Below are 26,382 nucleotides of genomic sequence, written 5' to 3' on the forward strand. Positions count from 1 at the left end.
TTTTGTTTCTCAAAGTAGAAAATATTTTCATGTAGATTTTTCTTCCAAGATTATTATTCCTTAGGTTTCAATTTAGAACATTCAAGTAAAAGAAAATAAGACTCTAAAAAAGGAGGTCTCCATGTGAATTGAGAGAAAGAAATGGAAATTATAAATTCTGTGGTGACATTAAATTTCATTTCATAATTTTGCCAGCTATAATAAGGTATGATATGAGATTCAGGGTGGTACATTTATGTGCATACATGTACCTTGTTTCTCCAATTGAAAATTGATTGCTTTAAATCAATTTCAACATTATGAATATCCTACAAAAGTAAAACATAATGATTTAAAGTTAAAAAAACACATTGTTTCACTCCTGAAACCTTGACCTCACATGGATATATATTGGTATTTAGTGTTGGTAGGTTTTGGTTCTTTTTGGGTGGATTTTGGATAATGTAGTGAATTTCAGTTAGTTGTAGCACAGTAACATGGAGTGAGCTTGCTTGCTTCCTGATATCTAGTCAATAACTTTTTAAGACATACATATTTTTCAAACTCGCATTGCACATATTTGTTTACATTTTTGGTAGGAGTGTTTTATATGCTCACTATATATGTCATCTTCATATATAGATGTGTAATTGTTTGCAAAAAGAGGAGACATCTAAATTCCTAATAAAAATGATAATTACATTTAAATCATAATTGTGCACTTCATGTACTTTTTACATGCAAAATCATTTCATATAATTATATGGTTTTTGTACTTTCTGTCCATATCTGTAAGTCTGTCTGTCACAAAGTCTTAAATTGTGCATTAAAATGCTTCTCCTCCTGTATGGATTATCTGATAAACTTGAAACTTTGTACAATGCTTCATTGCCATTTGCAGATGTGCACATTGTTGGGAGAGGATTTATTGTTATCCTAAAAGTTATAGTGGTTCGATCCAAGAGGGATGCGGGTGTAAAATAGCTTGTGACCATTTCTCCTAGTTGCAAACATATTGGAGAGTCTTGAATTTTTTTTTTTACAATACTTCATTATCATTTAATGATGTCTAGATTTCTCTGACCCTAAAGGTATCTAATATTTTCCTAAAATCTACAGTGGATCAAAAACAAGTATTTTAAGTGTTGTTTTTTTTTTATACCCTTTATTGAATAATCTTTGTAAAATTGCATGTGCAAAAGTAAAGATGCATTGAAAATTCAATTACAAAATTAAACATTTCACTGGTTTGTTAAGGTACTCACTACACTAAAGCTTTATGACACTATGTTACAAGATGACGATTTAAATGTTTTGGGAAAGTATTTGTATTGATCGATTTATTCGTCTATAACACCATAGCTAAGTGGTTAATTAATAAAGCATTGGGCAAGAGAGAGAGAGAGAGAGAGAGAGAGAGAGAGAGAGAGAGAGAGAGAGAGAGAGAGCATTGGGCTGGTGAACTACAGATCTTGAGCTCAAATCCACCAGTCTTTTGTTCATGTGTTGAAATAATATTTTTGAAAATCATGTTTTTATCCAAATTTGCATTTTTTGCTGTTTTTGGCATACACACTTATTGTATATCATCAGATCTTTTTTAAAATATTAAATCAATTTGTACTGATTTGAGAAACTATTTCCCGGTGTAGTGAGCCACCTTAAATGTAAACATAAAAAGACTCCAGTCTTTGTTTACATGACACAGAATGAAGGCTAAAATTTTATTCCTGCATCCAGAAGGTTAAAATTTTGGCTGTGAACACAGATTCAGTTATACTTTTCATGTTTAACATTTAAAAAAATGAAAACAAAATTTAAAAAAACAAAACAAAAACGTAAACGTCCTGCTTGAGAATTTTTCACTTGTATGGAGACGTCACCATTGCCAGTGAAGGGCTGCAACATTTAGGTCTATGCTCGGTGCTTATGCCCCTTTGAGCAGGGGTGGATTAATATTGTGTCACACATTTAGGTAATGTCATATAACTGTAAACAATGTCTCTAGAGGATTTGGGTGTTGCTCAACCGGAAATTTAATAAATCAATGCATAAGATTGGGTCATACTTCTTTTTGTACTAGAACATCCAGGACTGAACTTTCTTAGGGTCGAGATGTCTGTTAACCGTTTATTCGTATTTACCTGTCAAAGTCTTTTTGACGCTTAAGGTATAGGAGAAAGTACTTTGACTTCAGAATGAATGTGATTGTCAGAGGGAGAATGATGGACCGAAGCATGCATTTTGTAAAATGATTCTTGTGTTGTTAAATCTTCGAGAATCTTGTTGGAGATGTCTGATTCGGTTCACGAAACAACTTAGCATCATCTAGCAGTAGCAGATTTCACCGTAAGCACTTAATTAACACTAATTTTAATATATTGTAAACAAATTGTAACTGTAAGCTAGGCTATTCCAAAATTCCACAACATATCAGAGGAACCGGTAATTTAGCCTATACATAATGATAAGAGTAGGGGGTATATACCACACACCCCTAATAAAAGCACTGGGATTACTGAATCAGAATGACAATTGGGGTGGGGACGATAAAAGCAGAATTTTCGAATTATTTTGAAGCGAAGTTTTGAGTAAGAAATGGTGCCATTCCTTTGGGGTTATTTTTTTCATTGGGGATGGTACCATAGGGCCTACTATTATTATTACAGACAAAAATACCGGTTCCTGTGAATATTCACACCTGACGACCTGTAAAGGGTTCTAAATAGTGAATGTGAACAGCTGCATGTAAATAAGTTAGTGTTCTAACTGCATAATTTAATACCGTTCAATTTTATTCTAATGTTTTTGTGATAGGGTTATATGTATACAATTAAAATTGCATGGGAAAGAGTTTAGTAATGCAGAGCTCTAATATAATTTAATTTCTCATGTTGTTTAGACATTTATCCATTAACACATGTACATAGGTCTACATAATTTAGGAGTATAATTACTAGATACATGTATAAAGTTAATGTCATTCCTTAGCTTGCAAGTACATTCTTAAGAATCATGACAAACAACACTCTTTAAGATACAATTTTCTGCTTTATTACTATATTCATGGGATAAAAGTCCCCATCCTGTGTTTTATTTGGGATATTTATTCCCATTCATGCTCAAATAGGATATTCACTGCCATTTCATGTTCATTATGGGACATTTCCTCCTATGGGACATTGTATCCCATTTTGAATTTAAAAATGGGAGTTAAAATCCTATGGGAGAAATTATATTTTTTCTCCCATGGGATTTTTGGTGGGAGTGAAAATCCCCCAAGTGGGATTAAAAATCCCTCCAAAATCCCATGGGATTTTTTGATTTCAGGTGAAATATCTTAAAAACTACAATAGTTACAAGTGTAAATGTTGGTGCATGTCTTGTGGACATAAAATCCCATCTTTTTTTGTAAAGGGTTTATTTGTATCCTTAATAAAAGGGTTGGCGAAACTCCGGACTTTTGTCGTGTCCAGAGTTAAATGTCGCACTGTTAAAATTGTTATTATCAATTATGAAATTGATTAAATATATTATTTGAACATTTGTATCCTAACCCTGCATGATAGTTTAATAAGTGCATGCAAACTGATACAAAGTGCACTTAAAAGCTTTTTAAAAAGTTTATTTTCTCTCATTTCTCTCACCACAATCTTTCTCCTCTAAAATTCAAAGGGAATTAATAACTTATTAATTGATTCTCAAGTTTCCAATTATTTCTAACAAACAATTAATCTCCAATCACTACAAATAAAGGCCTGTAAAATTTATGCCAGAGCGTGTGACTTATGAGTTTTTGGTAGTCTCTCCTCAAAGGATTACCTATTCAGTAGCCCCTTATTACAAACAAAGGGTTGCCTGGGACAACTTGCTTCTCTTTCCAGATTTATATTACGATCAACAAAACAATAAGAATGAAGAAAGGAAAAGACATCATAATAAATCACATAAATTGAAAACACTTATTGCACGCTTTCCTTGTGAATATGGCATATTTTTTGTGAGAAAAGTTGATCTGCGTTAGCTTCTATATTCTATAAATCCTTAAAATTAAAATCACGATAAATGTCAGAGTAAAAGAGATTAATTTGCCAGTGTGTATTTCTTGCTTATTATTTTTTTAAATGAATATATACCTGTCCATATAATTGCACTAGTTGTATTTTTGTCTTAGATTTACTAATTTTGTCGATTATACAAATATAATTTTTTGAATATTCTGGTCTAAAGTTATTGAAATTCAGGTCCGTAATTAAATAAATATAAGTGATAATAAAATGTCAGATTTATAATAATAAATCTTGATTTTAAAATAGACACTTTTTAACCAAGAAATATCCCCTTGGATATTTATCCCCTTGGATATTTAATTTAGCATTCATGTGACGTCACTATTAGTTCTTTCTAAACTCTAATTGTTATGACTGAGAAAAGAACGAAATAATTCTCTTAATACCAACGTAGATATTATACTTACTGAGAACAGTTGTCGCCATCTTTAAACAGGAAATTCTCATTGCGCATGCGCATTTAACGCAATGGAGCTAAGTGTGTAAACTGTTCTTTTGGAATCGTGGTCGTGTGTGACAAAATTCACGTACACACCGAAAACTGACACGTACAGGTATTTTATATTTTTTGAATCGTATGTGATGAGAATTAACGTTTCCGAACGAAATACTTCCCACTACACGAGTGCATGTAGTGGGAAGAAAAAATGTAATGGGATAAAAGGTGTGTGTTCATACTCATGTAGCGTAATTCAGCGATTACACACACACACACACACACACACACACACACACATTTCTGTTGTTAAAAGGTTTCATTATGGGAAAACGAAATGGATTATACCAAAACCAATTGAATAAAATATTGTGAAAACAGTACAATGCAAGGTGAAGATAACAAACAGTGATCAATCTCATAACTCCTACAAGCAATACAAAATAGATAGTTGGGCAAACAATACATATTATGTCGATGTGGGCATGTTAAACATTTTTGTTTCAAAGTATGGAACTATCATTATGATTCATCAGAACGTCTTTAATTTCAGTATTGAATAAACTACACTGGGCCTTTCAGTCCTTTCATGTGGTGTTAAAGTGTCTTGACTCGTAATTCCTCTTTGATTACATAATAATATCAAATACAATTTTCTGCGAAGGCATTGTTGAATATCGTTCTATATAGTGTTGCCTGGCCTTGTTTACATTGGAGGTGTAAGCTGAATTCGCTTAATATTTGATGTGTATTGAAAAAGTGAAGATAACGATGAAAATATATGGAAGCTTACTGGGTATCGGTTTAAACGTCGTTTCGTTCCCGGATATTTTTCGTTAAATATTATCCATATAAAACACTAAAGACCATTTTATGCATCTATTTCACTTTAGTTTTGTATGGGACGCCTTAATTCAATTGAGATCTATTTGCAACATTCATTTATCATATCCGGGCTGACAACGAGTTCAGTGCAAAAGGCGAATTTTCATTGCAATACACACTGAATTTCGAGTAAGCAAGGCATATAAAAGTTTTCGTAGGGTGGGTGTATTATGTACTCGTTTGTGCCGCTATGTTCAATGCTTCGTATCTTGTATTCTCAGTATCCCTCTCCTGTGACTGGTGATTGCTGTTAAGAAAACAAGACTGATGTTAATGTAAAATGAATTGACATTTATACCAAATATAATATCGATCAGAAACTAAGAAACAGAATGTAAATATCAAAATTGATTCATTTATTATTGACATACCTAACAGTTTCATATTCCTCATTGATGGTAACTTTCTCATTAGACGATCTACGGCGAAAAAGTTGCAGTATGGTTGTTAGGCAAAATCCTGTAGCAAGAAAAACGAAAACGAAAGCAACTACGGCCCACTTGTTTGCTGAACAAACAATCTTGCCATTCGTTTCGTTGCAGGTTTCAGTTATACCACAAGGACTAGCAGCACATGTGGGTTTAAATTTGTTGATAAATGTATCTAATACTTTTATATTTATCTGGGAAATAGATTGGTAATTTTCCCAATACGCGTTTGATGCTAAACAACTAAAATTGCCGGAATCTTCAAGTTTGAGTTGGTATATTTTCAGAGTTCCATTAGAAGATTGAAGGGGTTCTGTACTATTTACACCGTTATCAGGATGAAATCTCCATTTGATCGTCGGGGGTGGATTACCATCAGATACACAGATTAACTGTAGTCCGTCCCCAACATACAGTGTCGTATTTGGTATCAACAAAATCCTTGGTTTACTTGGAACATCTATAAAACAAAATAACACAAAAATATGTTCAATGGAGTATGGAATAAATACTGGGAAATAAAGAAAACCATTAAATGTTTAACCATGGTGACAATTGCAATGGAAAGTAGAGCATATTCAAGGCTTACCAATTGTTAAGCACAAAAATCCATAGAAGGAAACAACTTTTCTCCATAAATTCAAACAAGCATTCTGAGTGTATTGTAAAATTATGTCCCCGTCTGGCGTCTCTATTGATTTGAGGGATGTTATCGTACGCAGACCATGTATATTTGGACGAGCGGATGAATATCATTTTTCATTACCAGGAAATATTATAATTTCCATCTCTTGTATAAATAATAAAAATACAGAGAAATAGACAGAGTACAAGAACAAATTCAGTGCGTTATTAGACTAAATTAGATAGTTTTGTCGAAATGATTCAACTGCAGTAATAGTAAAACTTAAAGTGCATCTACTCATTCCATAGCCACACATCAATTAAACAGATTTCCAGCTTAAAGCATAGTGGAAAAATGCCCCCCCCCAACTATATTCCGCACAAAGTTCCACAAATCTCGTAAAATCACTTAAATATGACGTAATTTAATCATTATCTGTAAACTTACTGGAGTAAAACAAATGTACGTACAAGTCGTTCTTCAGTTAAGTGAGTAAGGTCACAGAATGAAAAGGTGAAGTTAACAAAAATTCATCATAAGGAATAAAAAATTAAGTGTACAGCAAACAGAGGTGGGATCAGGTGCCTAGGAGGAGTAAGCATCCTCTGTCAATCGATCACACCCGTCGTGAACCCTAAATTTCGATCTGCTAAACAGAGTAATCCATAGACAAACTCAGTGTGTAAAGAGCTGCCTCAATTGTTATGAAACATGTCAAATATTATTTTACCCAATGACAGCTTGTATTGTAGATTAGATAGTTATAACGACCTTAAAATTGCAAAATGCTGACTTTAAACGAGAACTTTCAAATCCATGTAGCATCAACTTATTTGTCAGTAGCCTGTCTCAATTAAAGAGCCGACCAGGCACACAGCAAAATCCTGCGTATCGAATCAATTGAGAGACATAAATAGCATATGCAGACGATACTGAAATACCGCTACATGCAAGGTGAAAATAACGAACAGTGATCAATCTCATAACTCCTACAAGCAATACAAAATAGATAGTTGAGCAAACATGGACTAGAGGTGGGATCAGGTGCCTAGGATGATTAAGCATGTTCAACTTTGATATTATGAGCAATTTTATCATGTCTAGATCAGCGTTTTAAAACAAAAACGACGTTTATCATATCGCTATGATTTCTTTTAATGAAAAGGTGAAGATAACGAACAATGATGAATCTCAATTCCTATAAGGAATGCAAAAATAAGAGTTGGACAAACACCGACACTTGGATATACCAGAGGGTATCAGGTGCCAAGGAGGAGTAAGCATCCCCTGTTGACCGGTCACACCAGCCGTGAACCCTTCATCTTGTTCAGGTAATGGAGTAATTCGTCATCAAAATGAGTGTGTAAAGAACGGTCTAGCAATTGGTATGAAACTTTTCAGACATTTGACCTAATGATAGGCTGTACTGGCAAACTAGATCGTTATAACGACAATTGAATTTGAAAACTGCTGACTTCAAACGAGACTGTTGCACCCTTGTCACATCAACTTGTTTGTCAGTAGCCTATCTCGCTTTAAAAACTGATTACACGAAGAACAAGTTCTTGGGTATTGAATCGAGGTAAACATCAACACTATATGCAGGTAATACTGTGATATTGCCACATAAATATTGGAAGTTGACGATGGAAAAGCTGAGGTCATCATGTCTGTCATAAAGTTGAATGTTAGTCTGCCGTTAAGGTTGATTTTGATGAGATAACAGCAAATCTGGTTGTCTGAAAAATGCTCTTTGATTGCAGTACTTCATCAAAAGAATTTGGAGTTCCAATATCAGAGGCCGGAACTACGTATCATGTACATGGTTAGCTACCGTAATGAAGCAGTCAGTCAAGTCGTATAACAAAGAATGTTCGACATCACAGAAGCTGAGTTCTGCATTGCTAAAGTTGCTCGGTCGTCCTCAACTTTATCACATGACCCGTCATCATGAACAACCTAGTTCACTCAAATCCAACTCATGATTCCTTGGACTCAGATCGAAACAAATTCCACAATTTCCGTTTCACAATTAATCCTGAACTTTTTCTCCGATACAACGCGACACAGTTTAAGTCACCGCCTGACCTCTTCCTTCATTTTCAACGACTTATCGAACAACTACACTTCCATTTCTCCATAAATATATTGGATTGGCAGTCACTTTGATGGCTTCGTTGACTGTGCAATCATTTTATATCTTCTTGTTATCTATTTCTACAGAGAACACTTCAAATTGTGGCCATGTCAATTCCTAACAAATATTGAAATTCATGTTCGTTTTTTGTTCCAATATGGTGAACATCAGGAACATTGATCAATCTAATAACTCCTTTAAGCGATACAAAATAGAGAATTGGGCAAACACGGACCCCTGAACATATCAGATATGGGATCAGGTGCCTAGGAGGAGTAAGCATCCACTGTCGACCGGTCAAACCCGCTGTGAACTCTATATCTTGACCATGTAAACAGAGTTATCAGTAGTCAAAATAAGTGTGACAAGAACGGTCTAGCAATGGTACGAAGCAAGCCAGTCAGCATTTGACCCAATTATAGGTTGTATCGACAAACTAGATCATTATAACGACCATAGAATTTGTCAAGTGCTGACTTTAAACGAGACTGTTGAAACTCCTGCACATCAACTTGTTTGCCAGTAGCCTGCCTCGATTTAAAAACTGATCATACGCAGAACAAGCTCTTACGTATCGAATCAGTTGAGAGATATAAACACCATGTGCAGATGATAATCCCATTTTTCATAAAATTGAGTTGTTAGTTTACCGTTGATATCCATTTCCAATGAAATATCTAAGTATGAAACAGAATATATCAATTAATGATAAAAAATGAACCGAACAATTTTTCTCCATAATAATAGCATCAAAGGAAAAAGGGGACGGAAAACTTGTTTCATCATTGCGCATGCGGTATTGATGCAGTTTCCATTCTATTTTTTGTTTGATACTTTCATCGTGAGAAATATTATTAGCTTCATCTCTTAAATCTGTGAATATGCCATATTTTATCGATCTAAAATACGTATTTACATTCCGTGGGTATGTTAAGGCAGGTTATGAAAATCTTTACTGGGATAAAATCCGCGAAACAATGAGACGTCATAATTGAAATAAGTACACCACTAAGTATAACTCCGATTTTATATTTATGTACGTTGTATTTATGCATGAAATAAACCATGCAGCTACTAAGATCCAAATAAATATGGAATGTAATAAGTTGCTGTCATGTAATTTCTATCTGATCAATATGAAAGTAAACTATTGACGTCATAATTATATATCGAGTGACATTGACACATGTGAAGAATTTATTAAAGTGTGTCGTGTAAATATCAACGAAATGTGGTGTATTTAAATTATATGACATGGGATATATGGGATATTTATTGATATTATGAAGGTATGTTAATTTCATTCATTGACAACTTTGTTTAACGGGGAAAACATTCCATTTCACATGTCGATCCGATTTTCCTCTGTCACACACTGAAATAAAACTGCAAAAGTAGCACACTACGCCGCATACATTTAGAGACTTTTTATACACCGTGTGAAAGGTCATAAACTAATGTACACAGAAATTATTGATAGAATCGTCTGTTAAGAAAACTTTTAGAGAAAACTGAATATCATCTGTGCAAAATGTAAAACATGGGCTAGATGATTTCGTGTTTAAATGTTTGATAATTATTTCTTACTGAAAATGTTAGGATTCTATCAGGTAATTCTGATAAACTGTGGTTATTTACCGTCTTTATCGCCAGTTAGACCAATATTTAAATCCTAGGGTAGTGTGCTACTTTTTCTATTTCTATTAAGATATATCCGTCTCGATTGAACTCAGCATTTCGTAAATTCTATGGTCGTTATAACGATCTAGTTCGTCAATACAACCTCGCATTGGGTCAAATGCTGTCTGATGTGTTTCATACCGATTGTTAAGCCGTTCTTGGCACACTGATTTTGACTGCGGATAACTCCGTTTACCTGATCAGAATATGGGGCTCACGGCGGGTGTGACCGGTCAACAGGGGATGCTTACTCCTCCTAGGCACCTGATCCCACCTCTGGTGTGTCCAGGGGTCCGTGTTTGCCCAACTATCTATTTTGTATTGCTTGTAGGAGTTATGAGATTGATCACTGTTCGTTATCTTCACCTTGCATTTATAACAGTCATGCATTGACGTCATACGGAAGCGCATGTTTATCGTGTTGTTATGATACAAAATGTTCTGATGTATACCACCAAAATAGTTTTTAAAAGTTAGTAGCTCCCTCTCTCTGTGTAGGACAGATTTTAAAAAGTATGCAGTTTACGTGCATAAATGGAGCATGACCTGCCTTAACATACCCGCGTCAGGGTCCGTGTTTGCCCAACCCTCTATTTTTGTATTGCATATAGGAGTTATGAGATTGATCACCAATCGTTATCTTCACTTTTCATATGGTTTTCACGGGAATTGTTAAGCTACGGTTGTCATAGTAACCCCTCTTATCCACTTTCTGTAACAATTGGTACAGGTGTTTCAGATAGTGTTTACACATGATATAAAAAGAGTGATACAAATTTTATATCAAATTGAAGTTAAAGCCTTAATTTATATATTATTATTAAATTTATAAAAGCGCAAAAGTTTACAAACAAAAATGCTATCAATGGCGCTGTACAAATTAAATTAAAAGATACACAAGTATGAAACATTAAAATTGACTAATTGTCAACATAGCAATGTCCATGAAGGAATAATGAGTTAGTTGAAAGCAATGATTTAATACAACGATTTAAGTTGGCGCTTGAAAATATTATAATTGTTGATTGCTCTAATGTTTGTTGGAAGTTCATTCAACACGGTAGGTCCCGATATGGCAAATGACCTTGAAGTAAATGTTTTGCGTTTGACGGCAGGGACATTTTGTGTTTTAGCGTTATTGTTTAGGGAGCGAATGTTTCATTAAAAAATTGGTATTAAAATGTCCATTTATTTCCATATGAAGTAGAAGCACGGCTGCTTATGAGCAATTTTGCAATTTTTAGATGGCAATTATTCACCAAATCAGACATATTTTTACCTCCTGAAAAATAAAATGACCAATGAATTCTTTTTATTTTTACATGTTTTTATCATGCAAGGTGAAGATAACGAACAGTGATCAATCTCATAACTCCTACAAGCAATACAAAATAGATAGTTGGGCAAACACGGATCCCTGAACACACCAGAGGTGGGATCAGGTGCCTAGGAGGAGTAAGCATCCCGTGTCAATCGGTCACATCCGCCCGTGAGCCCTATATCCTGATCAGGTAAACGGAGGTATCTGTAGTCAAAATCAGTGTGCCAAAAAAGCCTAAAAATCGATATGAAACACGTCAGACAGCATTTGACACAATGATAGGTTATATCGACGAACTAGATCGTTATAACGACCATAGAATTTGCAAAATGCTGACTTTAGTCGAGACTGTTGAAATCCCTGTACCATCAACTTGTTTGTCAGTAGCTTGCCTCGATTTAAAAACTGACCATACGCAGAACAAGCTCTTGCATATCGAATCAGTTGAGATTTATAAACACTATATGCAGGTGACAATGGAATATTGGTACATAAATATGGGAAGTTGACGACGTGGAAGATGAAATCATCCCATTTGTGATACAGTTGAGTTGTCAGTTGGCCGTTAATGTCTACTTTCAATAAAATATCTGAGTATGAAGCAGAAGTGTCTTTTATTACGAGTTCACAGGAATATATCGAATCGGCATATGAATGAAAGTTATAATTGTTAATACACAAAACGTCGTCGATATAGTTAAATGTCGAATTTTAAGGCCACAGCAAGATATTTTTTCTTCTCACGTAGAAATTTTTTAATAAATTTTGCTTCGTATGAATATCAAAACAGGTCAGCTAACAAAGGAGCACAATGCGGTTCAAATGACTTCAACCTGTGCATCCAGAATTTTTCCTTCTGCTTTTTTTCGGTATCTGACCATCTAGGGTCCTGATCAATAACCACTACTGTCATGTCCTCCCATCGGTGGTTATTGCCATTGAAATGTGTTGCTACTGGCAAATCTTTTTTGGTTCTGATGGAGGACCGGTGGTTGTTGACCCGTCTGCGAAGGTCTGTTGTTTCTCCTATGTACTGCTTCTGGCACCATCGTATGCCAACATCTTTATGGGGAGACTGGAACGTAGACTTCTACATTATTCACCAGTTAAACCCCTCAGTTGGCTACGTTTTATTGATGACATTGAGATGAAGTGGGTTAACGGTCGTGAAAGCCTGGACGATTTTATCGAGATGGCAAACTCTTTCCATAATTCCATCAAGTTTACTGTGGAAATTTCCACCTCAAATAACACGTTTCTGGATACCACAGCCACATTTAGAAACGGGGAAATTGAGTTTAATCTCCACACCAAACCCACTGACTCTCATTTATACCTTATGCCATCTAGTTGTCATCCACCCCACACTTTCAAAGGTGTACCTAAGGGTTTGGCTACGCGAATCCGCCGCATCTGCTCCACTCCTACTATTTTCCAAGAACAAGGAACAATCCTCAAAACTCATCTCACTAACAGAGGATATGATCCTTGAAAGGTACAATCCGCGATTGATGAGATGTCACTACAGGACTGACAGTCCCTCCTCCAGTATAAAGAAAAACCTCAGAATGACAGGGTTCCATTGGTCACTACGTATCATTCCGCCCTCAAGAACATCAACGGTATTCTGAAGAAACACCTGCCCATTCTGCATGCCAACAAACGAATGGCTGGTGTTTTTAAGGAACCACCGATGGCATCCTTCAGGCGTCCCTGAAACCTGAAGGACATGATAGTAAGGACCAAACTGGATAACCCTTTACCCAATGGAGGTTTCAAAATATGCTCAGACCTCAGATGTCAATTATGCAAATATAGCTCAGACACTGAGGGTTTTAGCAGTCCTGTCACGGGTCGCAGTTATAAAATATTGGGAAACTTTTCCTGTAAAACCAATAACTGCATCTATCTCATCAGTTGCGATGTCTGCCAGAAGCAGTACATAGGAGAAACAACAGACCTTCGCAGACGGGTCAACAACCACCGGTCCTCCATCAGAACCAAAAAAGATTTGCCAGTAGCAACACATTTCAATGGCAATAACCACCGATGGGAGGACATGACAGTAGTGGTTATTGATCAGGACCCTAGATGGTCAGATACCGAAAAAAAGCAGAAGGAAAAATTCTGGATGCACAGGTTGAAGTCATTTGAACCGCATGGTATCAACAAACCTATTGACTTCACCAGGATGAATACGGGCTAAACCCTTACTAGATTTTAAGCTTCATCTAGACCTCCTCGTCTGATCATGTCCCTAACAGTGGTGCTATGACCATTTTTGAACACATTTTTTTTCTTTTCAATTCTGTTTACAATCAGTCCATCTTTTTTAATTTTTTTGAACTTCATAACCGATTGCTTACATGTAAAACCCATTTATCAGTTTCCGTGATTCTATGGTTTTTTTTTACACATCCACCCTAGACATGATCAGTACGGGGATATCTGATGTTGATTCAATTTCCTGGGCTGCCTATTCTTTGTTTTTGTTTGGAGTTGGTCCATTTTGTTAACTTATTCAAACTTGTTGTTTACATTATCTTTCTCTCAAACTTTGTTCATCTCTTACTTCGTTTACATAGCTTATTTTCATTTTTTTTTTTTTTTTTATTTGTTACTTATTATTATCTTTTATAAATTATGCATGATTAAAATAAAATCTCTCTGGGTACGAGTTAGCTTTACTATTTGTCAACGTAATTGGGTTAACTCGTTCCACTTGAGATTAATTAAGTTTATTGTTTTTCTATTCGGACATTTTGGATCAGCTCTTTGGACGAATAAGGCATGTCCTAATTCGCTCCACTTTTAACATTGATTAGCAAGCCTAAAGACCAAAAACACGTAGTCTGCGTTGTAAATACGTTTGTAGATTAGTGTAGTTGTAGTGCTAGATGTATTTATATGTAGTTTTTGTTATTATGCTCTGTTGATATTGACCACATTATGTAATTGTTTTCGTTTGTCCTGAAGAAGGGACGGGTCGTCCCAAAAATTTGACAATCTCGTTGTTCGTGTCGTTGGTCATTTTAGTGCTTTGTATAATTTTTTGTATTTGACCTTGTATCCATGTTGTGGATCCGACACTTTGAGGTATCGGGTGTTGTTGGAACTTTAGTGCTTTTATATATACATAGTTTGTAAATAAAGAATTCGGTATTTGATACAGTAAATACATCCAATAATAAAAGTCAAGAAACACAAAACTCGAATAACATTTCACTGTTAGCGCTTTTGGCTTTAATGCCTCTTCAGACAGTTATAACTGTCTGAAGAGACATTAAAGGCGAAAGCGCTAATAGTGAAATGTTATTCGAGTTTTGTGTTTCTTGACTTTTATTATTGGATATATATATATATATATATATATATATATATATATATAAAGCCTATGAAAATATGAGTGTGTTAACCCGTGAAACTTAAAAATCCGCGCATTATTTGACTCAACAATCTAAAAACAACAACACTCCCCCAAACAAACTATAGTGGAAGTTATTGTTTCTGTAGTAATCACATAAACATTGGGTTTGGTTTCACCCGTTTGAATTTTTTTTTTAAAAGGGGGAGATGTTCACTGACTATATTTACATTTACAATGACTTTACAGAACAAGATCTGAAATATTGTTCAACGTTTTGTCATCACGAAAATGTATTGATATATTAGTATCATTTGTATCGAGCGGGTGACTTTTTATTAGTATTTAGAGAATAAGCGCCATGTGGCGTTAATCCATGTACCCGTTTGTTTTATTTTTGCTGAATACGTTTTGGTTATAAATGTTATGTTTGTTCAGCATTGGTTAATTTATAATCTTCATTGTCAATTATTATCCTTCAGAATAATACAGTCCATTTCATTGACCGAGGGCTCGTCAAGTGAAGGGAGACACTATAGTGCATGTAGTTGAGGGTAATATTGATTTCACCCTCGAAAACTATTGAAAATTTATCAGAATTTTCTGCAGAGAAAGTTGTTACAAATTTTTTGACGTTTTAAATTAAAAAAAAAAAGAAGGTGCAAGTCAATAAATGTGTGATAGTTTTTGTGCGTTCAGATTCTTCAGGATAACAAAACTATTATGGACTGTTCAGCAGGGAGACATCACAAATTATGAAATCTGAGTAGGGTGACGCCCTCGGGTTATAACCATACTAAGACGTGATAATCTGTGATGTCTCCCTGCTAAACAGTCCAAAATTGTATATTATTTTATATGCATTCATTTTGCATAGAAGATAGTTTGTGTTCAAAACAACATAATGCATTTCAAATTTTTTGATTGTTAGATGTAAATCTGTTTTTGGTTGCTATTTTGATATAAATTGTAATACATCAGAACAAATTGCTGGACACTAAACTTACAAAAGACTTCTATTGCACTTGTGTTTCTGCTTGGTGCCGGTCTCTGTGTTTGTCTGTTTTGTGAAGAACAACTGAAAAACGCACCGTTGTCATATCGAGAAACGATATACGTTAGCGTGATGCTGACGATAGTCGTACAATTCTCCATCTTGTTACCTACTGAATTTGTTTCATTCAGCAATATTGGTATATTTGATACCTTATCCACTCTCCATATTGCAATGTAGCCATTTGGGTTTCCAACATTTGCATTACAAAACAAGTTCAGCATGTCATTTTCTTCCAGGCTGTTGTTTGGGCGCAATGTGAATTTGGTTGGAAGTTCTGCTTCCACTGAAGAGACAATTTAAAATATCATTATTGTAATTATCGATGTCAATTGATTAAAATAAACATTTGAATGAAGAGGAGGTATAATGTTTCATATGAGAAAGTGAAGATAATGAATAATGACCAATCTCATATAAATTTTATAGAATTCAAAATTGAGAGCGGGAAACACAGGAATACCTGAAAACACCACTGGTGCCTAAGAGGAGTAAGCCTCCCCTGTTGAGCGGTCACACCTGCCGTAAGCCCTATATCTTAATAAGGTTAATTGAGTAACCAGAGTCAAAATCAGTATGTGAAAAACACGGCAGACAGCATTCGACCTAGTGAGTGATATATTTCCAAATTAGATCATTATAATGACCATAGAATTTGCTAAATGTAGACTTCAAAAACGACTGTTGAAACCTTTGTAAAAGGAAGTTATCAATCTATAGCCTGTCTCGGTTTAAAAAAATATCATAGGCATAACATACTTTCGCATATTAAATGAGTTGCGAGATATACACAACTTATGCAGATGATAATGGAATATTGCTACGTAAATATGGGAAGTTGATGATGGAGAATTTGAAGTCATCTCTTTTGTCGAAAGACGGACTTGTCAGCTTGCCATGAACGTCTATGTTCAATAATTTTTTGAAATATGAAGCAGATATGGAAGACTGTGATGGCTTTCTATTTCAAGATCATTGGGATACATGGAAACAAGAGCTGAATGAAAAAGAAATATGTTAATAAATAAAACATCACCAGTGTATCTAAACGTCCATTCAATTCATTCCAACGAATTATATGAATAACTCATTACTAAAGACCACGTAGATATTGTCAATGAGAAACTCCAGCATGCTTTTAAAGAGGTTCCCACATAACATTTGGAGTAATATCAATCTTTGGGAAGTGTATTTTTAATTTCTACCTTGAACGAGAATTAGGAAATTGAAAAGAAAAGCTAGGGTCGCAATGCTTGTTATTGAGCTAGAGTTCTAAACTTAACCTTTTTGCATAAACTTGATTTGTCTGTTGGTGTCAACACAACAGATACCAATCATTACATGAACTAGATACATAATCATGTCTTCTAACAAATAAAAAAATTAATACAAGTGATGGAAATAAATAATAACCTTTTTGGACTTGAGATACAAAAAAATTCATGATATCAAAATTTAAAGTTTAAAAAGATACACCAAGTGTAATGTCAGTTTCTAAAATTTTACATAATTTTCAAAATTTTGTCTTCAAATTTAAAATGGAACTAAAAAGTGGTGGTTAGAGACCAAATTCTTAAATTATTTGCGAAAATGTTGATATTTTTATACAAAATTTCGATTGAATTAATGTAATGTTTTTAAGAATCGGTGTTCTACTTGGAAAAATATAACAACAAAATTAATAAATTACAACATTTGATATAGTTCCAAGTCTGAACTACTTGTATCATAAATTTAAAGACTGAAATACACGTGTAAGAGTATAAAATAGAAGATAGATTAAATGAACCAGAAACTGTAACATCACGCAGATTTAGAAGTTTTTGATTAATCAATCCTTCCGCGACAAAATATAGTTCCTGCAAAACCCTTTCAAAATTTGAATTGACACATTTTATTCCCAGCTGGATAGGATTCAGTAATAGATGTGTTATGTGTGCACCAATGGAATCAGTATTGAACCAGTAAATACTTATAGTTGTAGCATCCTGCGCAGTTGTGCTCAAAAGCTCAGGAGCTAACTTTGAGATTAGTTATACATAAAATTAGAGTAGTGTTTAAGATAGTAATTGTTTTGATGACTGATCACATGCTATGGCTATTTCTGAGTTCCATTTTTATTAAAAAGCATCTGTCAAAATGCCCAGTCTTTGATTTGCGATGAAGAATAATGGTGTAAAGAATTGAAAATGCTAACGTTTTGATGCTGTTGATGTTGGAATATTTGATGTTAGAATGTTTATTATTTCAAACTTACTAAAAGTTTGTTGACATTTTTGAGAATAAAATTGATATAGCACCTTATATAAAACAAATTACTGTAAGACGCTTCACAAGGGTGCAAGTGAAATGCAATTAAATGAAATGTAATGACAATATGACATAAGATCTTATATCTGTAAAATCATAAAAATAAAACAATATGAATGGTGAAGATATACGAACAGTGACCAGTGTCAAATTGAAGGCCACAGCAAGAGATTTTTTTCTTCTCACGTAGAAGTTTTGAATAAATTCTGCTTCATAAAAATGCAAAAAACAGTTCAGGTAACAAATGAGCACAATTCGTGTTCACGTGAATTCCAACAGTCCTGATCACCAAAGACTACGAAAATATTGTCAATGAGGAACTCCAGCATATTTTGTATTTCAACTTCAGAGAACTTGTGCGAAGAATCAGAGTTCTGTTTAACGAAGTAATTTTTGGATTACTGATCACCAAATATGAATATTTGCATTTTCCATTTTTGTTGAAGAAATAACTGTCCATGATGTCTACGATGTCAATTATAATTAAGATCGATAGCTAAAATATTTTTGGAGTGTTTGATAATTAAAACAGGCACAGTTTGTACGTGTTATAAATTAATAACATATCGATAAAAATGAATTTTAAGACGTTCTTTAAAAAATTTCAGGAGAATCTACATTTGATTTTCTCGCATGTGTTGTAGCACTGTACTTCACAGCAGTTAATATTTTTGTGAGGAGCAAAGATAGGGGCTTAGTAGAATATTTACTGGATACTGCAATGTCTTTGTAAGTATTTCTGTGTAGTTTTTGGAATCCAGTATATGTATGGTAAACAAAGTGGGATGTAAAATATGTTTTTAAAAGTGAAGATAATGAACATTAATCAATTTTGTGACTCCTATAAAGAATACAAAATTGATAATTGGGTGAATACAGACCCCTGGGTACACAAGGGGTGATATCAGGCGCCTATGAGGAGTAAGCATCCCCTGTCGACTGATCACACCCGCCGTGATCCCTATATCTTGATGAGGTAAGCGGAGTAATCTGTAGTCAGAATCAGTGTGCCAAGAACGGCCTAACAATTGGTACGAACATTACACACAATGACAGGTTGTATTGGCAAACTAGATCGTGATTTGAAGAATTTCTCCTTTTGAAAGGGAATTTCGAATAAAAGTTGGATTAACGTCAAGTTCTTTTACAACAGAGTTGTAATAAGCCTCACAAAGATAATGTTGTTTAAAACTTAGTGAGCTGGAACCAGAATGTGCGCCTCATGTACCCTATCTAATTATTTCATGACTTGGTTTACCGAATAAAAAAGTTAGTTGTATATTGTTTAACGTCCGCTCGAGAAGTTTTCACTCATATGGAGACAAAGGTAGGCGGTGCGCATTTTAGGTCATCTGGGTAAATCCAGGTCACCTATTGCAATTGGTTATCGTCGTCCGTCGTGCGTTAACAATTGAACATTTTAAACTTCTTAATTTAATAACCATTCAAATTCTTTTCCAATTTGGTATGAAACATCATTGGGACAAAAGGGACATAAATCGTAAATTTCAGGACTCCAGCACCAGCGCCTCCCTTGGGAGGGAAAAAACTGCCCAAAATTGACCTATTTTCAAAACTCTTCTCAGAACCGCACACAAGTAAGAAAATCTAAATGCATATTGATGTAGAGCTAAATTGAAACTAAATAGATATTTAGAAGAACAGGTAGTACTTTACCAAAATTGTAAATTTGATGGTCCCAGGGGTAGAGGTTTTGGTATCAGGTTAAGGCCAAAATAGTCAGTTATTAAATGTGTGAACAATAGACATTTTTAACTTCTTGATAACTATCATTTGAATTCTTTCAAATTTGATATGAAGCGTTTTTGAAACAATGGGACAGAAATTGTAAATTTCAGTATTCCTGTATCCCTGAGGCCTTAAGGACAGAACAAAAACTGCCCAAAATTGACCTATTTTCAAAAATCTTCTTCTCTAGAACCGCACATGTTTAAGAAAACGAAATGCATAGTTCTGTAGAGCAGGGAGGCCTCTACCAACATTGTAAATTTCATGATCCCTGAGGTAGTGGTTCTGACCCCAGGGCGGGACCAAACTTGGTATATATAGTGTTTATGTTAAATAACATCTTCTATAGTGTTTCTGATACACGTACTAAATTGAAACTAAATGGATATTTAGAAAGAGCAGGTAGTCTTTTACCAAAATTGTAAATTTGATGATCCCCAAAGTAAGGGTTCTGACCCCAGGCTGGGACCAAACTTATTATATAGTATTTATGAGTAAGTTTGCTAATACTGTATTAAATCTAAATTCATACTTAGGAATAGCAGAAAAGGATGTACAAAATTGTGAACTTCACAACCCAGGGTTTTGAATTTAAGATGGATCCAAATTAGTCATATATTTTGATGTTTTGATTTTAATACACCTATTATATTATGTAAAGCCTTTCATCAGTGTATGCACTGTTGAGGGCAGTGAAGTTTTAAGAACGCATCTTGTTTTATGCTGTTGCTGAGCATTAGAATTTAGGTTAGATATTCAGAACAGGATTTTTTTTCTAGATTTCATAGTCCTTGGTAGTAGTAATACTTTTTCACTAGTAATTAGGTGACCGATAAAGTTGTTGGGCCTCTTGTTGTGTGTAATATTAAGTAAGAAAATTATTCATAAGCTTCTCGATTACCAGACAGATCAAGTTTGTCTTGTACATTTGTAAATGTCATGAAGTATATATATATATATATATATATATATATATATATATATATATTAATTCGATCATTTGTCTAAACCTTGATCTCCTGGTTAGGGGGGATCGCAGTGGGCTTTAAGCTTATCATGGGGATATTTAGGAATATTCTCCACAATGATACAATTAGTTAAATTGATACTGTTATTGATATTGATATTGTTATTTCGGATTTCAAACATTTCGGTTGAGCATCACTGAAGAGACATTATTTGTCGAAATGCGCATCTGGTGCATCAAAATTGGTACCGTATAAGTTTTACATGTAAAACATTAACATGTAGTGTAGATTTAAGTTTGTTTATACCATCACTCACAGAGGCAATGACAGGATCAGAATAGAAGGCAAGATTGAAAGTGTTTAATAGGTAATTTTACAACTTAGGTAAGAATATGCATGATTAGTAAGATTATGAATATCATGAAACGCGTGTTTGCTACATAAAAGATTGATACAAATAACTTTTTCTAGATTCATGGACATATAAACCTTTGCCCTAATATAAAAAACCACAACGAACTCTTCTTGAAGCGTTCTTTTCACAATCAATAGTGCGAGAAACTAAAATTATCATAAGGTAGTTATAGGATTTTGTAATTTTGAGTTTAGAGTTCTTTACCTTCTAAAATCACATCTGTGTCCTGTGTATCGGCAGTTGAACCAGTATTCTGAGGTATGTACCTCATGTAACATTGGTAAAGTCCGTCATCCTCGCATCTGACGTCATTGATGTTTAGAATAGCACTAGTAGATTCATTTTCGGGGTAGACAAAATGAGATCTATTCTTCAAGTAATCTCCATTTGTGGATAAAACTGCTATATTATCAGGGTAGAATTCTACTAATACATTGTACTTGCTTCCATTTCTTTTCTTCCATTGTATATAAGAGATGTCCTCACCTTTTTGTGTGACATACGTACAGTTTAATACAATGGATGCATTTGAGTCGACGTTCACATATAATTTCGGCTGGGTTATTACACTCAGTGAGATGATACCTAAAGAAATGAATATTGAGAAATAGGCAATTAATTAAAAGATGAGGGTTTCGATAAGACTTATACTCTTAAGAATGATAACCAACTTACATGTAAATTGTATTTTTTCTCTCTGTGAAATAGAACTATTAGCGCTGCAGTGGTTGAGTGAAGTATGACACTCCTGATATTTTTTTTATCTTTAGTATAAGGAAAATTAACAGAACGGGATGTTGCTTAAGGTTCCACCTACGTCAAACTGACAGGGTTCTTACAGACAAATTTCCAGCTCAAAATATATTCCCTTCACGTAGGATAAAGGTAGATATGCCGTCATTGATATTGAAAGAGAAATTTCAACGCATTCTAAATACAGTCCAGGTGACTAAAATTATAACATTTGAGTCGAGTCAATTGGTTTTTTCTGTTTACAGAATGAAGAAAAACATTTTTATGTACAGCATATGTCTGATGCGGAAGTATTATAGAGGGTTGGGAACTGGGCTAGTACATTTTATAAGATATAAAGGAAGCTAGGCTGAGGTGAAAAAATTATACTTCTTATTGCATGCATTGCATTGAATACGAAAACCATTGTTTACTAATCAATTACTTGTATCTCATACAATTCAAATTAGATTATGGACATAAATAGATATTGTACAAAATAAATTGTCCTAAAAGACACTCTCTAACCTTTTTAATAATAACTTTCTAATAATGATAAAAAATCTGTACTATTTGTTCAACGTTATTTTCAGTATTCACAAGTTTTACAAAGCACATTTATTAACTCTTTGCTTGGGCCACATTAGGTCTAAAAATGAATACCATATGAAAGGTGAAGATAACGAACAGTGATCAATCTCATAACTCATATACTTGCATTATATTTTAAAAACATTTTATCTCTGTGTGTAAGCCTTGAAAAGTCATTCCGGTATATATATCCAGGGATCCGTGTTTGCCCAACTCTCTATTTTGTATTGCTTGTAGGAGTTATGAGATTGATCACTGTTCGTGATCTTCACCTTTCATAATAAATCAATACAATATTTTATTGTATATATAAACATTAGTGAAATGTACTTTTGGTACTCACTGTTCGTTATCTTCACCTTTCATGCACTTAGATATTTAAGGTAGATGTTTACATTAAGGCCAGATTCCTGATAACCCTACATGTTATAGACTTCTTCTGTCTGCGTCTAATATAATTTGGTTGATAGAAGACACTAAATTCTGGCTAAATTTGCCAAGGTATGAGGTGAGTGTATAGCGGATTGGAATCCTTAACTAACGAAGGTGAAATCATCATTATAAAGTTAAAGTTACTTTGGAGTTTGGATTGTATTTGAATGACGAAATTATTAGAAACAAAGTTTAATTGATTTTGATGAAGGGTGCATGCTTAGAAAATTGCTTGTCACGTCATGAATGTTAACCATCTCACGAAGATTTGAAATCTTTACCTGTGCACACTTTCATGTAATTTTCTGTTCCTAAAATATCGAGCGACTTCGTGAACACAATTCATACTATTGCTATAATTTGTATCATTCAGATATAAGTAATTGGTAGAATTATTGATCTTGATGACAAATTTGCTCTATATTTTTAAAGTAAAATACATATGCTAAATACAACATTTTTTGAGGAAAAACCAACACTTAACGCAAAACAAAAAAATCGACAACAAGGAACAAAATACTTCGTTTTTGACGTAATATTAGAAGAAATGACGGAGTATTGGAGATATACAATTCTAAATTCTATGCTTGCACTTCTAAAGAAAGTTAGGGTATGTTGTTGTTATATGGTCTGTCCGTCATATTGCCTGGGTTTTTTTTAAAATCATTATAACTCCTTCTGCATTTCACGAGATGTCAAAAATTTATTTTGTTCTGGTCGCAGTAATCTAGTTGATAGATGATCGCTTCGCAAACCGGGGATCTAGGCTCTGTGATCATGAAACTGTCAAAAATTTCGAATCAGGTCCACATTTAAGTGCAAAAGGTGAAAATGATGAATAGAGATCAATCTCATTAATCTAATAAAATACAAAATGAAGAATAGTGCCCCTGGAAACATCAGATATGGGATCAGGTGCAGGGGAAGTGTAAGCATCCTGTGTTTATAGATCACATCCGTCTTGACGAGCACACTCTTGACTAGGTAAGCGGAATAATCTGTAGTTAAAATCAGAATTTGAAAAGAACAGCCTAACAAGTGCATGAAACACATCAGACAGCATTTGACCTAACGATAGGGTATTTTTGCAAACAACGTACATTTAACGACCCAAGAAGTTGCAGAATTTTACTTTAGATGACACTGTTGAAACCCCTGTAACATCAACTTTGGTTTGTCTATACTAGTGATGAAACTATCATTGAAGACACATACAAGGATATATGCAATGTGACTTTGCTTATTTTCGGAACATAAGGTATAGACCTGACTATTCCCTCCCACACACAGAATTGAAAACATGAAGAATTAAGTCACATTTTGAAATGTGCAGTTTTGCAGAGTTTAATTCTTCTGATAAACCATGGATATATTTAGTTAGCTAGTGTTGAATATACCTGCAGTTTTTATAGTACATACAAATTTTCTGTGCATGAATATTTAGCCAAATACATAAAAGCAGTTTAGGGGATTAGATAAGAAAACATGTCTTACCAAATTTAATCATCGATGGAAAATATCAATTATAGATAGTGGTTTTAATCGGTTAACTCGGTGGTAATCAGTTGCAAAATTTGAAATCGGTTAATCGAAAAAAGAAGAAGAGTATATTATATTTGAATGATGTATAACTACAAATTTCCCAATTGATTTCCAAAAGCTCTGAATAGTGATATGTTAGCAGTTTCTCGTATCTAATTAGTTAATTTGGAGATAATTACTGTATTGGCGGTACGTTAGAAAAAGTACTAATTACTGTTGGAACTCCGCTTCACTGTTCAGAGAAAACTTGAAAATCTGAAGTCATTAACTATGTCACAAAATGCATATTTTAATACGATTAATCGGTTAATCGGTCGGAACGAATTGCTGTTAACCGATGGGCAATTTTATATTCGATTTCCATCCCTAATAAATAACTATACAAAGGAAATCCGGGTGTGTACCCTCGTCAATCTTCAAACAAACACAAACGACCCATTTCTTTATCCTATGAATTTCATACGAACAATTCCACTTTTGGTAATCGTACTTATACTCCAACTGTCCTTTCAAAAGATGAAAATCTTCAAAACCATGCTTCAGTTTTAGACACATTTAATATCCCAGTCAATGGGTCGAATGAATATGAGTTACCGTACCTATACTGGATTCCTAAACTACATAAAAACCTTACAAACAAAGATACATTGCTGGATCCAGTAAGTGCTCTACTAAGCCCCTATCTTTGCTCCTCACGAAAATATTAACAGCTGTGAAGGAGAAACTTCAAACTTACTGTGAGACTACATATGTCAGAAGTGGTGTTAATCAAATGTGGATTCTAAAAAATTCTAAAGAACTTTTAGTAAACTTGAAATCGCAAAACTTTTCCCAAATAAATAACATCAAAACCTATGACTTTTTAACACTATATACGACAATTCCTCATGATAAATTAAAGACTAGACTTTTTGACATCAAAGACAGTTGCTTCTTCAACAAAAATGGAAAAGGAAATATTCATATCTAGTGATCAGTCATCCAAACACTTTGTTAAAAACCACTCTGATTCAACGCACAAGTACTCTGAAGTTGAAATAAAAAAATATACTAGTGTTCCTCATTGACAATATCTTCGTAGTCTTTGGTGATCAGGTCTTCCAACAGTCTGTTGAAATTCTCATTGTCACAAATTGTGCTCCTCTGTTAGCTGACCTGTTTCTATATTCATATGAAGCAGAATGTATTCAAAAACTTTTATGTAAGAAGAAAATATCTCTTGCTGTGGCCTTCAATTCAACATCTAGATATATCGATGACGTTTTGTCTATTAACAATAATAACTTTCATTCAAACTGACAACTCAACTGTCTGACAAACGGGATGATTTCAGCTTCTCCAGCGTCAAATGCCCATATTTATGTAGCAATATTCCATTATCACTTGCATATGGTGCTTATATATCTCAACTAATTCGATACCCAAGAGCTTGTTCTGCGTATAGTCAGTTTTTAAATCGAGGCAAGCTACTGACAAACAAGTTGATGTTACAGGGGTTTCAACAGTCTCGATTGAAGTCAGCATTTCGAAAATTACATGGTCGTTATAACGATCTAATTCGTCAATGCAACCTATCATTGGGTCATATGCTGTCTGACGTGTTTCATACCGATTGTTAGACCGTTGTTGGCACACTGATTTTGACTATAAACGATGGGACGTTT

The 26,382-nt window shown here is 34.2% G+C and overlaps 1 protein-coding gene across 1 annotated transcript; it reads right to left on the reverse strand.

Annotated features, from left to right (window-relative positions):
• Positions 1-5,334: 5,334 nt before the first annotated feature.
• Positions 5,335-22,040, reverse strand: LOC125645760 (synaptogenesis protein syg-2-like; the record flags this gene model as incomplete). Its single annotated transcript, XM_056141989.1, has 4 exons — positions 5,335-5,617; positions 5,742-6,258; positions 15,933-16,265; positions 21,626-22,040. Coding segments are annotated over 4 exons (1,344 nt in total), but the record flags the coding sequence as incomplete, so codon positions are not given.
• Between the last annotated feature and the right edge of the window lie 4,342 nt (positions 22,041-26,382).

The sequence above is a fragment of the Ostrea edulis genome, chromosome 6 (genome assembly GCF_947568905.1).
Source record: "Ostrea edulis chromosome 6, xbOstEdul1.1, whole genome shotgun sequence".
Classification (NCBI taxonomy): Eukaryota; Metazoa; Mollusca; class Bivalvia; order Ostreida; family Ostreidae; genus Ostrea; species Ostrea edulis.